This window comes from Engystomops pustulosus, chromosome 10, assembly GCF_040894005.1.
Source record: "Engystomops pustulosus chromosome 10, aEngPut4.maternal, whole genome shotgun sequence".
Taxonomy (NCBI): domain Eukaryota; kingdom Metazoa; phylum Chordata; class Amphibia; order Anura; family Leptodactylidae; genus Engystomops; species Engystomops pustulosus.
In genome coordinates this window covers 59,798,300-59,814,613 of record NC_092420.1, presented here as the reverse complement: position 1 = coordinate 59,814,613, position 16,314 = coordinate 59,798,300, and the positions used below count along the sequence as shown (strand labels likewise).

General features: G+C 44.5%; 1 protein-coding gene across 1 annotated transcript in view; it reads right to left on the bottom strand.

Annotated features, from left to right (window-relative positions):
- Positions 1-16,314, bottom strand: part of LOC140103529 (regulator of G-protein signaling 5-like) — an 88,328-nt gene that overhangs the window by 34,365 nt on the left and 37,649 nt on the right. Inside the window, exon 4 of the mRNA XM_072126624.1 lies at positions 6,946-7,112. Coding sequence (XP_071982725.1) covers positions 6,946-7,112 — 167 coding nt within the window. The remainder of the gene's footprint in view (positions 1-6,945; positions 7,113-16,314) is intronic.

The following is a 16,314-nucleotide window of genomic DNA, read 5'->3' as shown; positions in this document are numbered from 1 at the left end:
GAAGTGTGTAAAGAGGTGTCCGACGATGAGGAGACACGGTTGTCAGACAGTGGGGAAGTTGTTGTCAGGGCAGGAAGTCCGAGGGGGGAGCAGACTGAGGGATCGGAGGATGATGAGGTGACAGACCCAAGCTGGGTTGAGAGGCCGGGTGAACACAGTGCTTCTGAGACGGAGGAGAGTCCTCGACCTGAACAGGTTGGAAGAGGCAGTGGTGGGGCCAGACGGAGAGGCAGGGCCAGAGCTGGTGCATCAGCGCCACTGTCAACTAGTGAAGCTCCCGTGGTGAGGGCTCTTGCGGCGAGGGCTAGATCTTCAGAAGTGTGGAGGTTCTTTAAGGAAACACCGGATGACCGACGGACTGTGGTGTGCAACATTTGCCAAACCAGGCTCAGCAGGGGTTCCACCACTACTAGCTTAACTACCACCAGTATGCGCAGGCATATGAATGCTAAGCACCCCACTCAGTGGCAACAAGCCCGTTCACCTCCGGCCGTGCACACCACTGCTCCTTCCCCTGTGTCAGCTGCTAGTCAGCCCCCTGCCCAGGACCCTGGCCCAAAAACCCCATCGTCGCCTCCACGATCCTCCACAGCATCCACCAGCGTTCAGCTCTCCATACCCCAGACGCTGGAGCGGAAACGCAAATATAGTGCAACCCACCCGCACGCCCAAGCCCTTAATGTGCACATCTCCAGATTGCTTAGCCTGGAGATGCTGCCCTATAGGCTAGTAGAGACCGAGGCCTTTCGCAACCTCATGGCGGCGGCCGCCCCTCGGTATTCGGTCCCCAGCCGCCACTACTTTTCCCGATGTGCCGTCCCAGCCCTGCACCAGCACGTGTCAGACAACATCATCCGTGCCCTGACCAACGCCGTTTCTGACAAGGTCCACCTGACCACGGACACGTGGACGAGTGCTGCCGGGCAGGGCCACTATATATCGCTGACGGCACATTGGGTTAACTTGGTGGAGGCTGGGACCGAGACTGACCCTGGGGCTGCTCATATACTGCCGACGCCGAGGATTGCGGGGCCTACCTCGGTCCAGGTGTTTCAGGCCTACTATGCCTCCTCCTCCTCCCACCCCTCCTCCACCTCCTCCTCCGAACTACCATCCGTGGGCACGGCGCCATCAGTCGGTAGCTCTAGGCACAGCAGCAGTGCCGTCGCTAAGCGACAGCAGGCGGTGCTCAAACTGCTGAGCCTAGGCGACAAAAGGCACACCGCCCAAGAGCTATTACAGGGCATCACGGCGCAGACTGATCTGTGGCTGGCACCGCTGAACCTCAAGCCGGGAATGGTTGTGTGTGACAACGGCCGTAACCTGGTGGCGGCTCTGCAACTCGGCAGACTGACACATGTGCCATGCCTGGCCCATGTGTTAAATCTGATAGTGCAGCGTTTCCTCAAGACATACCCCAATCTGTCTGATTTGCTCACGAAGGTGTGCCGCATCTGTGCGCATTTCAGGAAGTCCAGCCCAGATGCTGCCACTCTCAGGGCAGCGCAGCGCCGCCTCCAACTGCCCGCTCACCGACTGTTGTGCGACGTGCCCACGAGGTGGAATTCAACACTGACCATGTTATCCAGAGTTTACCAGCAGCGCAGAGCGATTGTAGACTGCCAGATGTCAACTTCCACCAGAACTGGTAGTCAGGTCAGTCAGCTTCCTCAAGTCTACAATGAGGAGTGGACGTGGATGTCTGATATCTGTCAGGTGCTGAGTAACTTTGAGGAGTCAACACAGATGGTCAGTGGCGATGCCGCCATCATCAGCCTCACCATCCCGCTGCTTGGCCTGTTGAAAAACTCTCTGGTCAGCATGAAGTCGGAAGCTTTGCGCTCGTCACAAGAGACGGGGGAAGAATATTCCCTTGTTGATAGCCAAAGCACCCTGAGGTCTGTTTCTCAGCGCATATCGGAGGAGGTGGAGGTGGAGGAGGATGAGGAGGAAGAGGAGGAGAATGTTGGCGAGACACAAGAGGGGACCATTGTTGAGTCCTTCACTGTTCAGCGTGTATGGGCAGAAGAAGAGGAGTTGGAGGAGTTGGAGGAGGAGGAAATGGACAGTCAGGCCAGTGAGGGGAGTGAATTGTTACGCGTTGGTACTCTGGCGCATATGGCAGATTTCATGCTAGGCTGCCTATCCCGTGACCCTCGCGTTCAAAGAATTTATTCCAGCACCGATTACTGGGTGTTCACTCTCCTGGACCCACGGTACAAGCAAAATCTTGCCACTCTCATCCCTGCAGAGGAAAGGAGTGTGAGAATGCATGAATACCAGCAGGCCCTGGTGCACAAGCTGAAACAGTATTTCCCTTCTGACAGCGCTAGCGGCAGAGTGCGTAGTTCTGCGGGACAAGTAGCGAGGGAGAGTAGGCGAGCAGGCAGCTTGTCCAGCACTGGCAAGGGTACGCTTTACAAGGCTTTTGCCAGCTTTATGTCACCCCAGCAAGACACTGTCACCTGTCCCCAGTCTCGGCAGAGTAGGGCTGATCTTTACAGAAAGATGGTGAGGGAGTACGTAGCTGACCATACCATCGTCCTAAATGATCACACAGCTCCCTACAACTACTGGGTTTCAAAGCTGGACATGTGGCACGAACTGGCGCTGTACGCCTTGGAGGTTCTTGCCTGCCCTGCCGCTAGCGTCTTGTCCGAGCGGGTTTTCAGTGCAGCTGGTGGCATCATCACCGATAAGCGTACACGCCTGTCGACTGACAGCGCTGACAGGCTGACGCTTATTAAAATGAATAAAGGCTGGATTTCTCAGAATTTCCAATCTCCACCAGGTGAAGGAAGCTCAACCTGAATAATTGATCCACTCCTCCTCCTCCTCCTCATTTTCCTCCTTCTCCTCCTCTTTGTACAGTAAAGCAGAGGAAAATGGCTATTTTTTGACAGGGCCCACTGGCTCTTGCTATACTTCATGCATTTAATTTTTCTGGAGGGCCACCTACCCGGTCCTCTGTTTGAAACAATTTTTGTGAGTGCCACATACAGGCACTCAATCTATTCCATTTTTCTGGAGGGCCACCTACCCGGTCCTCTGGTTTGAACAATTTTTGGGACTGCCACATACAGGCACTCAATCTATTCCATTTTACTGCAGGGCCACCTACCTGCTCCTCTGGTTTGAAGAATTTTTGGGACTGCCACATACAGGCACTCAATCTATTCCATTTTACTGGAGGGCCACCTACCTGCTCCTCTGGTTTGAAGAATTTTTGGGACTGCCACATACAGGCACTCAATCTATTCCATTTTACTGCAGGGCCACCTACCTGCTCCTCTGGTTTGAACAATTTTTGGGACTGCCACATACAGGCACTCAATCTATTCCATTTTACTGGAGGGCCACCTACCTGCTCCTCTGGTTTGAAACATTTTTGGGACTGCCACATACAGGCACTCAATCTATCCCATTTTACTGGAGGGCCACCTACCTGCTCCTCTGGTTTGAAACATTTTTGGGACTGCCACATACAGGCACTCAATCTATTCCATTTTACTGCAGGGCCACCTACCTGCTCCTCTGGTTTGAACAATTTTTGGGACTGCCACATACAGGCACTCAATCTATTCCATTTTACTGGAGGGCCACCTACCTGCTCCTCTGGTTTGAACAATTTTTGGGACTGCCACATACAGGCACTCAATCTATCCCATTTTACTGGAGGGCCACCTACCTGCTCCTCTGGTTTGAAAAATGTTTGGGACTGCCACATACAGGCACTATCCAAATTAAATTGTCTCCATAGCAGCCTCCACACGTTGTCTCCATTGCTACCTCCAAAAGTCGTCCATATAGCTGCCTCCATACATCGTCCCTTTATCAAACGAGGTGTGTCAGGCAGAAATTTGGGTTGTTTTCATGGATTCCACATCAAAGTTGTTAACTTTGTCGCCACCCTGCTGTGTAATCCACAAAATATACTTGCAAACTTTTACCATTTAGGGATATTATTTCAGCGCTTCTTGCGCATCTGTTTACATTCCCCTCACCCGCCATATCCTAAACTTATAAGAACGCTACTACACTTGATCTTATACAAAAGTGCTGTTTGGGGAGTAGCCTAGAGACAGGGGCTTGGATTTGCGAAAGCTCGCCTGGCAGCGGAGCGCCAGCTCCATGCGCATCATGCGCTTCTTGCGCATCTGTTTACATTCCCCTCACCCGGCATATCCTAAACTTATAAGAACGCTACTACACTTGATCTTATACAAAAGGTTCTTAGAAGTGCTGTTTGGGGAGTAGCCTAGAGACAGGGGCTTGGATTGGCGAAAGCTCGCCTGGCAGCGGAGCGCCAGCTCCATGCCAAGATCCAACTAACATAGTTTTAACTGCAGCACCTTTAATCTACTACTAGTTCACTGCCTCCATACATGGTCCCCTTATCAAACGAGCTGTGTCAGGCAGAATTTTGGGTTGTTTTCATGGCTTCCATGTTAACTTTGTCGCCACCCTGCTGTGTAATCCACAAAATATACTGGCAAACTTTTATCATGTACCGATATTATTTGAGCACTTCTTGCTCACCTCCTTTGGTTCCTCTCTGCCACCCATTGGTTTGAAGCCTGAGTCCATTTAGGGTATGTCGCCATGACACTCTCTAGCCTGCCGCTGCTGCCTCTGCCTCTGCATGCCGTCCCCTATAGTGTCAGGGTCAATTATTGCATGTTTTAGATGCTATCTAGCTTCATTCTGTCACTCTGTCATGGCCATGCTGTTGCCCATAATTTTGGCATAATGGTGCGTTTAAGCAGCCTCAGAGGCATCCATGCATGCTGCCCCTGCTGTTTCCTGTCCATTTCCGTGGTGTTTCCATCCTTTTCTGAGGTTCCCAGGTGTTTGGCCAAGCTTCCCTGTGCAGAGCCTTGGTCCCCTTGAAAAATGCTCGAGTCTCCCATTGACTTCAATGGGGTTCGTTATTCGAGACGAGCACTCGAGCATCGGGAAAAGTTCGTCTCGAATAACGAGTACCCGAGCATTTTAGTGTTCGCTCATCTCTAGATATAATGTTTCTCTATTGATGATGGAAAATAATGTTGAAGCTTGGAAAGTAAGAGTAATGTTCACAGGAAACCCTTGTGAAAGCTAATAGTGTGAAAATGTGACTGTGGAATGGCCAAAAGCAAAAAAGCTACAATACTGATGATCAGGACTCTTAGAAAATGTTCTTCTCAATATCTGAACCGCATTAACTCATTAGAAGGGTTGCTATCAATTTATAGGACGTATATGGATATCAGTGGGACTCTACAGGGAACATAAAAAACATGAAAAACCTGTCTGGTTGCTCATGTGTTACAAATATATGTGTGAAATGGATGATATGGAAACAACCACCCGCTGCTGATTGTTAGATTGTCTCCATTACTGGTTAAGGGAAAAAAAATCTGTCAATCAGCAACAGGGTTCGTATGCCAGATGTCTACCTCACATCACCCACCGGATAATGCAATACATAAAATGTATCTCTAAGTGCTGGCCCCTTTTGGAAATACGGATATATCCACTATTACGTTAGCTAAAATTTTGGTAAATTATTTCAAAATCTCATGTAACCAATTCCATTCAATATTGCAACCAGGAAGCGAGTCTGGTAAGACTGGTAGTAAACATGAAATTAGGAATGTGGTCACATTAGGTGGACAGACTGAGATTACATCAAAAGAACACCAGGTGGCATGAAACATAGAAGTGGTTTTGCAAAAAACAGACAGAAAATTGATATTGCATAGTACAACTGACCGACAATATATGGTTTTTGGGCATTAGGGTGCTGTGCACATAGTCTTAGTCCTTCAAAACCCTCTTGGTTGCTATGGACAAGGTTTGGGGCATTATGGTGCTGTGCACACAGCCTTAGTCCTCCTTAGTTCTTCACGTATACCTAATGTGACCAAAATGTACACCAAGTAACCAAATACAAACAGTTCAGTTCAAAGCTGTGTCCGCAGAGCTCTGAAATCAAGTCATGGAGCAGTATACAGGCAGCAGCATGCTATAATTGTGTAATTAACCCCTTAAATGATCAGCCAATTTTGGGCCTAAATATCAGAGCATTTTTATCATTTTTTCAACCCTTTCCACCCTTTCCTTTCAAAACCCCCCAAATTTTTGCATTTTCAGACATCATAGCTGTATATTAGGTTTGTTGTTTCAAGCTGAGTTGCATTTTATCAATGGCACCACTCTGGTGTGTATAGAAATTATTACAACTTTTATTAACCCATTTTGTGGGAAAATTGGGGGGAAAATGCAATTTTGTGTATGGTGTTTGCTTTATAATATAAATATAATATAAATGATAACTGTATTCTATGGGTGAGCACAATTATAAAGAGTATAAATTTGTATTGTTCTTTTAAAAACATTTTTTTTTTACTTTTTTCCCCGTGATAAAAACACTTTACTAAGAAAAACAGCCTTATTTTAAAACCCATAACAATTTTATGTTTGCAGACTGTAGACTGTATTCTGTGTGGTCTGCTAGCTGTATTACAGAGTTTTGCGTCTACGGATCTAGCGTCTAATGAGAACAGATCTTGGGGTCTCTAATAAGCTATTCTGCGAGCAAGATGTCGTTCTGTAATCACACTTTAGTGGTTAATCCTCAACTTCAATTTCCTATCCGACTCTGCATGCAGCAAAGGATCCAGGACTGTGATCCCCTTGGGTAAATTGTTCCACATCTTTATTGTCTTTTGGCTCCCTAAGTAGTATATGATAAGACAGCATGGTAAAGTTGTAAAACAGTTTTTTTCAGAACCTTAAAAGGTCCCCAAATATATTTGGAACCCCCTGACTCTCTAATGCATGGTTCTTGGTTTCTCCAGTGGTTAAGTATCTTGATCAAGTAGAACATGCTTGTGTGTGTGGGAGGAACAGCCCACTGGGTGCGTAGCCAGCAACTAATAAAGGCTTCTTGTATGCAATTACCTCTCTGGGAGCCTCTGTTTGGACATATTCTTCATAGATTTTCTTGGCTTTTGCTGCCAACTTGGCTGGAGACTTAGCCTTCTTGTAATCCTCACAAGCCATCCAAAACTCAATGTTCTCCTCACTGAATTCCATCTTCAGAAAGTTTTGGAAAGCAGAAAGTCCATCTAGAAAGTGGATAGAAGCAAAAATGTCATATAATGTCAAACATACCAGGTACTAAAATATGCCTTGGATGGGGCATACACAAAGCGCAGGCTACACTACATTGCATTTTAGGATTGTGATGATACTGATACACTTCGTCTGATCAATCATTGTTGATCAGATTAGGAACCTAAAGGGATTTATTGTGTGCATCACATTTCTGTTGAACTATCAGGTTATTCTGGAATTACAGACACTTTTTTCCTTTACACAGCCATTAAATCAAATTTCATCATCAATATCCCGATTGTAACAAGATCACTTGACTGTCTAGGTGACTAAAATAAGGGCGATGAGTAGCGTATCCTGATATATTCAATCAGCAAAATTAGAATATTTTAACTCTTCACTGTTGTTATACAGGAGATGATACCATTTAACCGTTGGAGGGGTGATCCAGTATGACATAGAGAACAAAGAAGAAATATCCTACCCCATCCTAGAAAAAAAAGAAAAATAGAAGACATAGCCTACCCCATCCAAAGTGATTACAAAAGGGCTACTTATTGCACTCTCACAGAGAAAGCTCTTTGCTGACAGCTATGAAGTGTTTGTATCCAACTTTACTTGACCTTAGGACACTTGCAGTACATTTGCTTTAAGAATGATATTCTGTGAATACATCCGTAGACTTTGTTATTGGTGAACATCTCATAATGGATTCCAGGAGACCTAATAATCACTATACTGTTTGTGACCTCCCACCAGCATTCTGCTTCCTAATGTTTAGACTTTTCCAGCTGGGATATGAGTTTGTTTTAACTACAAAATTTGACTAAAGCCTAATGCACTTGAGCATGTGCTGCAATGGGTTGGAAATAGGGGAATGCTTTCAGCCATTGGAGATGGGACATAGGAGCCAGGAAGCCTCACCGTACCATGATGGTGCATAAAGTCAATGGCGGCTTTGAGCTAGACAGACAAATGCCATATACGTTTATGGGCATGAGGCCTAAGAGAAATGATCTTACCAATCCTAGTTGAGCAACCACTAAGTCAGAAGCTACATAGGTGGGATAGACAGTGGACTTGGTCATAAGAAATACTTGATCCATAAAGAGCACTCAATGTTTAAACAACATATTGGGGCACATTTACTTACCCATCCCGTTGACGCCGCCGATCTGGAATGTCCGACGAGGATTCGGAGCTGCCGCAATTCACTAAGATGAATGCAATTTCCTGCATGTGTCACTTCCCCGCTGAGGTCCGCCGGGGTTCACCTTCTTCTTCCCGATGCATGTGAGTGCTGATCTTGCGACACAATTTCATTATTAAATTCCATGGTTTGTCTGAATCAGTCGGATTGTCCCACGGCCACGCCGCCCGATTTGTGTTGCATAAAAGCCGCGCCGATGCGCCACAATCCGCTCGCGTGCACCAAAAACCCCTGTGCAATTCAGCGCAAAATAGAAAATTCAGGAAACCCAACGGAAATGCGTCCGACGGACCCTTAGTAAATGTGCCCCATTGACAATCTGGATTTCTGTGTTGATTTGGATATGAACTTACAGTGGTAGGATGCATAAAAGTTATTTGACAACTGCATTTGAAAATCACAAAAAAAATGTTAAAGACATGAGATTTTTTCAGGTTTTGTCTTGTGATCAGTGTCTTATTTATTTCCACATAAAGAAAAGGCTAATGTCAATAACTAAGTTATAATAAAATTCTCTATTGAAAGAATTGGTAAGATGTACTAAAACATCTTCCCATTTGTTGCACCATTGAATAGGTTTTACTCTAATTAATTAGTTATTCAAGGGTTTTTCATCGATATAAATATGTAACATGGCTTTGAATGGGGAGGCTGGCATAATAACATGGTATTAACCCCTCTTCTACTTATTGCTACTCTCTGGAACATGGCACTTACCCAGGTATGTCCAGTGCTGGTGCCGCCCCTGCTGTCAACACCCACAATCATGGGTATTAACTCTTTAAATGCTACCAGCAAAACATTCTGACATTTTCTGGAGGACCATTGCTCAGCTTGACATCATGGGCTTTGGTGGCGGCAACATTTGAAGGGTAATAACCACAATTGGTGCCAGCAAGTGTTACCAGCAGGGATGGGCATTCAGGTCTGATACCCGAACTCAAACAGAACTTTCAGGTTTGGGTTTAGATGATCCCTACTAGAGATTTCTGCTTAGTCAATCACTGACTGCAGTGTTGACCTATGCCTGACATTGATTGGCTAAAAGGGAATTTTTAAGCATGTTCCCAATTTTTGGGATATAAACAAGATAGGCTCTGTAGGTCTTTTCTTATGGAAAATATGTATACCATAAGTATGTTTATGTATTTTTGTGTTTCTGAAAGCTTCATCACAGACATCTTTGATAACTCCTCCTTTGATCAGTAAATTACCAGCACCCAGAGAGCTTTACCAGAGGTCACAGAGGGTGGAGAGGTGATGTAAGTAGGGGTTGTTGGTAAGTCAGATGTTCTTAGGTCTTGGGCTGCTTTATGCATTACTTAGGAAACCCTTTAGAATGCAGCAAATCATCTTTGTATGAATTCATGTGTGCAAAAAAATGAAATTTTGTAGAAGCCAAAATACTTTTCAGATGGTATAAAACTAAAGAGGGTCCCTTTACCTCTTTGTGAAGACCGTTACAACAAAGCAAAGAAGGCGGCAGCCTAGTTCATTGATGCACGTTATTCGATAAAGACATGTGCTTTTAATAAATACATGAGCAGTGGAAAAATATTTCTATACACTTGACTGTGTGGTAGGAAACAAGTGGTGGGATCTTTAGAAGTAATACCACCATGCATGATCAACCCAGATCTAATGACTGATACGTCTATTATTAGCTCTGTTAATTTTGTAGAACTATTGAAAGATTAGTTTTGGTCAAGTTTTCTGTATTACTTTTGTTTTTCTACTGATAGCAATCTCAGCATTTTGGTTTCTTCAAAGGAAAAGATCCAGGAAACTCATGTGCATATTTATTGCCTTATTTGTGGTATTTTGTCTTCTTTGCATCCGGTGTTGGTCTCATTACATGTACTAGGTTTTCTTGGAATCTTTACTTGCTGTTTACTGTTGTAAGGACGTCTGTATATGTTGCAGAAATGAATGTCCTGTACAAGTTATTTTCCCTCGAGGTAATTGTACGGAATCCGTGATAAATGAGTACAAAGTGACGAGAATCCTCTCCACTGCTCTATTTCCTGTTGTGAAGAGGAAGTTACATCATGGCTTTGAGGGCTTTCTCAGACTTGCCCACGCTTTATTTCATTAATTTATTGAACAATATTTACACTTAAGATAAACAGTTCCTCTCTGAGAGCATCTCTGAGAGCACCTACCATAAAGACGTTGTCTGAAGCAAGTGCATTAGTCTGGAGGTAGATAGTGGCACTGAAATGTGCATTAGTCACAATAAAGAAAATAGGAATAATAGTTACATAGAAATGTACAACCAAGACTGCTGTCCCTGTGTTAGCTTTTATTAATCGCTTAATGATAAGGCCTGTGCAACAGCCCCGCCAATACAATGGCAAGGGAGTAGTTGCCCCTTTCCAGGTTAGGAGCTGTTTGAGGGAGTCATGAACCCTCTAGGACAGTGGTGGCAAACCTATGGCACACCAGCCACAGAGGGCGCAGAGCTCTCTCTTTGGGCATGCGCACCATCCTCGGCACTGGTTCCCCTGGCCAAGCAGGAGATGCTACAGTAGGGCTGAAGCTCCAGAGAATCCCCGGGCCTCTCTGTTGTATTAACTGTACTGGTGTTCTGGTGGTACCAATGAACTCAAAACAAGTGGCAGCACATAGAGTTATACACTCTCTCCGCTGCTACTACACACAGCAGCATATGACACAAGTAGAGAGAGGGGAGAGGACTTACAGGATCTCTTCATGATTTCCTCCAGAACCTTCTTTCCTTTCTTAGTCCTGATACGTGACTTCGCCACTATTTCTGAGAGCCGTTGTGTGTATTGGCAATGCAGGGAGTGTACTACTCCAGGAGATGAAGATGATTCAATGTATGGCAGTAATATTTATCCCTGCCTATATGGCAGTAATATTTATCCCTGTCTGTGTATAGCAGTATTATTTATTCCTGTATAGTGTTAATATCTATTACTGTATTGCGGTATTATTTATTCTTGTTTAGTGGTAAAAGGAATCACTGTTTGCTCTAAGTTAGTGATATTATTATAAATCAGTGTGTCTAGGCTGCAACCGCCAGCCACTCAGGTATTCTGGGTCCCGGCTGCCTCCAGGCTCCAAGAAAAGTCTAGGCCCCAGTGGGGGATGTTGCACCTGAAAGGACTCAGTGGGGCACATGTATCACAAGTTTGGCTTTTGCTGTCTGGTTTTTGAGATTTTCTTGGCTTTCCTGCTGGTCAGATGTATCTTAAGGGTTTTTCTTTATTGATACATGTGGCGTTTGGTCTGTGAATTTGCAACTTATTAAAACAAAAAATCTCCAAAAGTTGAAAACAGTTCTAATTTCTAGACCTGGTCAGAGGCAGATTTACACAAAAATCTGAATTAAGGTGATTAAGGTGACAGTCTCCTCGCCGAAGTCTCGAGATAGCACTAGACTTCTGTGACAGTACGCGCAGCCGCCCTGGGGGCCGGCGGGTGCGCTCTGCGAGTCTGCTCCCACTCCCCGCCAGCCGGCACTGAGTTCCCCGCAGGCACCGTGTGCCTGACCCCCGCTGCCGCTGGACAGGACCGTGTTGCAGCCCTCTGTCCAGGACCATGCTCCCCGCTGGCACTGTGCGCCCGCCCCTGCTGCTCCCCGCTGCTTCCGGCACTCCAGTGCTAAGTCCATCTCCGTGCTTCCGGCCGCTGGCCGACACTCCCACCCCCGCATATCTCTGCTCCCCGCATACCTCCGCTCCCGGCCCCAAACTCCGCCACTCCCCCCACTGCTCTCGCTCCCACGGTCCTAGCTCCACTCCACCCAACCTAAGCTCCCGGCTCCGACTCCGCTCCTGCAGTCCTGGCTGCACTCCCCCCAACGAAAGCTCCCGCTCTGACCCCGCTTGCACGGTCCTGGCTGCACTTCCCCTAACACAAGCTCCCGGCTCCGACCCCGCTCCTGCGGTACCGGCTCCACTCCCCCCAAATTAAGCTCACAGCTCCCACCCCTCCCACAGTCCCGGCTCTCAAACCCCCCCCCCTCGCTGCTGGGCTGCTGGCTCCCGGCTCCGACCCCCTCTTCCCCCGTTCCCGACTTCCCCCCCAACCCTTGCTCCCGGCCTGAAACCGCCACCGCTGCACAAGGCAGCAAACTCTGTATCTATTATATACTTCATGGCGGCACGCTGTATCTATCTTATACTACATGGCAGTATGCTGTATGCATTTTATACTACATGGCGATATGCAGTATGCATTATATACTACATGGCGATATTCTGTATGCATTATATACTATATGGTGATATGCTGTATGCATTTTATACTACATGGCAGTACGCTGTATGCATTTTATACTACATGGTGGTACACTGTATGCATTTTATACTGCATGGCGGTACGATATGCTTTATCTATCTTATACTATATGGCGGCACGCTGTATGCATTTTGCATTTCTTTATTTTTACACCCAACCAATATGATGGATCTGGTCCTGACATTCCCTGATATAATACATATATGGGGGGGGGGCGTCTCTCTATGGCTCGCCTCAGGCAGCAGACAGGCTTGGTACACCCCTGGCGGTACGCATGTCCTAATGCTCCTGCAAGCTCTCGGGAGGGTGGGGGAAGGCGGGGACGGCACTCTACATGGCTGCCCTATTATGCTAATGCACAAGCGCTGTGACCCACACACAGAAGCGCCGAGTGGGTATACAGCAAATATAAGAATCTATTTTATAATGAAACTGCCGGATTATATGCTCGACCAAAATATGTTCCTGCATCATCTCAGCTACACTTATGTGCAGGTATGTGTGGGTCAGAATGGCCATTTCCAAATGGTAGGCTTCCTTTAACCATTTTTTTATTACTAAAGACAAGGCCAAGACAAAGCAGGGATATTTCCCTTACAGCCAGTTGTCTTACTCCCAGACAAATGACAGTGAGAGAACAGGAGAGGAGACACATAGACATTTGCATTACATTTTTCTCATTATCCTGTTTTGATAAATATGTAATAAAATAGGATAAAAGGAAAACGATAAATTGATTAGATTTGTGTGTACTTTCTATTTTTAGTGTTCAGTATTTTCTCAACATTGTGGTGTTTTAGGAAGTGTGGGTACCTCAACTTCACAGTAGAAAGGCCCTACAAACAAAAGGGTTACATGATCTGGATCTCTACTGTAAAAGGAAATGTGAACATTGTTTGGTTATAAAGCTAAATAGACTAAAGAAATATTTCCTATTTAGTGTTACTTCCACTTACACTAAAATTTGATACTCGGAACATTATTATTACAGAATCCCTTATTTTTTGTTCAGTAAAACTAGTACATCCAGATGAGGGATTTAATCTCCTACTATGTTATTGGGCAGTTCTGAAGCTTTAAATTGGATTCTAAAAAGTCAACTACTCCAGTATGTGCCTGCGTTCAGTAGGGTTGGGAAGATAAGACTAATATCTTTGAGTGTGGAATATATAAAAAATGCATAATTAAAAATCTAGCATTCTGGGAAATCATTATAGGAAACCTATACAGTGCTCCAGGCAAGAGTGCGGAAAGCTTACGACATACAGCTTCAATATAAATATGCTGGTGAAAGGCAGATCCCAAGTTTTCCTCTGTTTAGACACGAGTTACACGTACGCCTGGGAAACCTAGTACGCAGAAAAACTCCTCTAAAGCACACAGAATGACATATAGATTAATGCCACATATAATGTTTCTGTACCCATTTATTTTTAACTGAGTTATTGAAAATCAAGATAAAATCTCCAAAACCAGCAGGCGATGAAAGCCACAAATTCTTGTAATACAAGTAAAAAATCAAAGCAAATGTTTCTATTTCTGTAAAATAAATGGTAATGGTATTAATGAATTGGTCAGGCTCCTACTTTATCATGAAAAAGAAGAGCGGTGGGAAATTGGAACGTAAAGGAATCTCATTTTGACTGAAAGCCATGTTGGAATTTTTTGGAATGCAGTAACTCTTGACATAAGATTTGTATGACCATACAGGGATGCAAGGACTTTATAAATTGTGCAGTTGCCATAAGAGGTGAGAACATTACTGAACCAAGGGTATAAGAAGGCAATGGTTATAGAAGAAAGGCGTACAGGGATCCTTGGCATGCCACCAATATTATAATGGGACACATCATTAATAGATCAATTCACAATAATAGCCAGATTTCTCAATACAAAAACACATTTAGCTAACCTTTGATTTTGGTTGCTAAGATAATGAAATTACTAATATTGGTCTTATAGCCATCTAAGGAAAAAAAAACCTCATGCATTTCACAGCTCAACAATCCCTATCCTCTTTTTCGATATTATGGGAATTGATTAATCAATTAATGACTTGGTTATTTTTTTCTTAATTGTCTTGCATCAATATTTTGAATGTCGGAAATTTGGCAAAGTAGAAATGATTCTTTTAAATAATTTTGTGCAGAAAATACAAAAGGAAATTTGGCACAATGACAATAGTATATGTTCACTTTTCTATACAGTAAAAACCTATTGGGGGCAGATTTATCAAGCTGTCTGAAAGTCAGACTATTTCTAGTTGCCCATGGCAACCAATAACAGCTCAGCTTTCATTTTACCAGTGCTCATTAATATTTTAAAGGGGAGCTGTGATTGACAGATTGATAAATCTGCCCCGTTGTTTAAAGGGACATTCCCATCTGGGCATTTACATTTAATTAGATTCATTTGCCATATGTAAACATTTCTTCCATTGGATGTTATTTAAAAAAATGTTCCTGTGTGAAGATAATTTCTCAAAAATGTAGCCATGTTGTCCCCAAGATACGAGATAGCTCCCTCGCATAAGACCACCTCACATTTTGGCAGCGGTGGCCAGATATATGCGCTATTGAGCCCAGCCTGACCACATGGATTCAGAGTTCATTATTACAGGACGGCTGTGGAACCTGGAGTAACTCCTCAGACATTTAATATTCAGAAACTTTTTGGTTCTTTGTGCAATCTCTCCAGCAGAGGTGGCCGTAACCAAGGACACAGTCTTGTTTCTAAAGGACCATATGACTACATTTATGAGAAATTATCTTCACATAGGAACATTTTTTTTAATAACATCTAAATGAAGAAATGTTTATATATGGCACATGAATGAAACTGAATGGGGGTCATTTACTATTCCTGACGTGTTACCTGAATATTTCCGATTTGCGCCGATTTCCCCTGAATTGCCCCGGGATTTTGGTGCACGTGATCGGATTTTGGCGCATCGGCGCTGGCATGCACGCAACGGAAATAGGGGGGCGTTGCCGAACAAAAACCCGACGGATTCGGAAAAACTGCCGCATTTAAAAAACCAAAAAGTGTCGCAGAGCTTGCACTTACCTTCACCAGGAATAGGCCGGTGTACTTGAGTGCATTTCAGCTCAGCAGCGCCACCTAGTGGACGTCGGAGGAACTACCTTAGTGAATCAAGGCCAGACCCAAATCCACCGCGCCGCTGGTGGACGGGGTAAGTAAATCTGCCCCAATGTGTCCAGACGAGAATACCCCTTTAAGTTGTTTCTGGCATCTGGAATATTCTAGGTAACCATCCACTGAAATATCAGCTCATCTGGATTTGAATACACCAAAACTCTAGAGCACCGGAGAAGAAGTTTTTCTTTTTTTAAGGCATATTAAATGTACACATTGTTATAACTTACATTTCTTCTCCCACTAGTTGGAATTTAATATGGGGGAGGGTTGGCATAGATAAGGTATTTTTAGTTCTTTCCAATTTTTATCCAAGATCTGTACTAATCCAAGATGACAATATAATTACCATAAAGGAAATGTGTCTTATGTCACCAACACAAGTATCAGAGAAACCCATCCACGTTTTGTACTTGTTTCTGATAATGAATGCATTCATTGCAGATATCCTGTCCATCCAAACTTATTGTGGAGGTTAAGATATAATTTACCATTGACTCTTGCTATGCAGCATACTTTGCAGGCACAGAGATGTTCAGTGCCATTATGTAACACATTAAGATCATTATATTATTAGTATT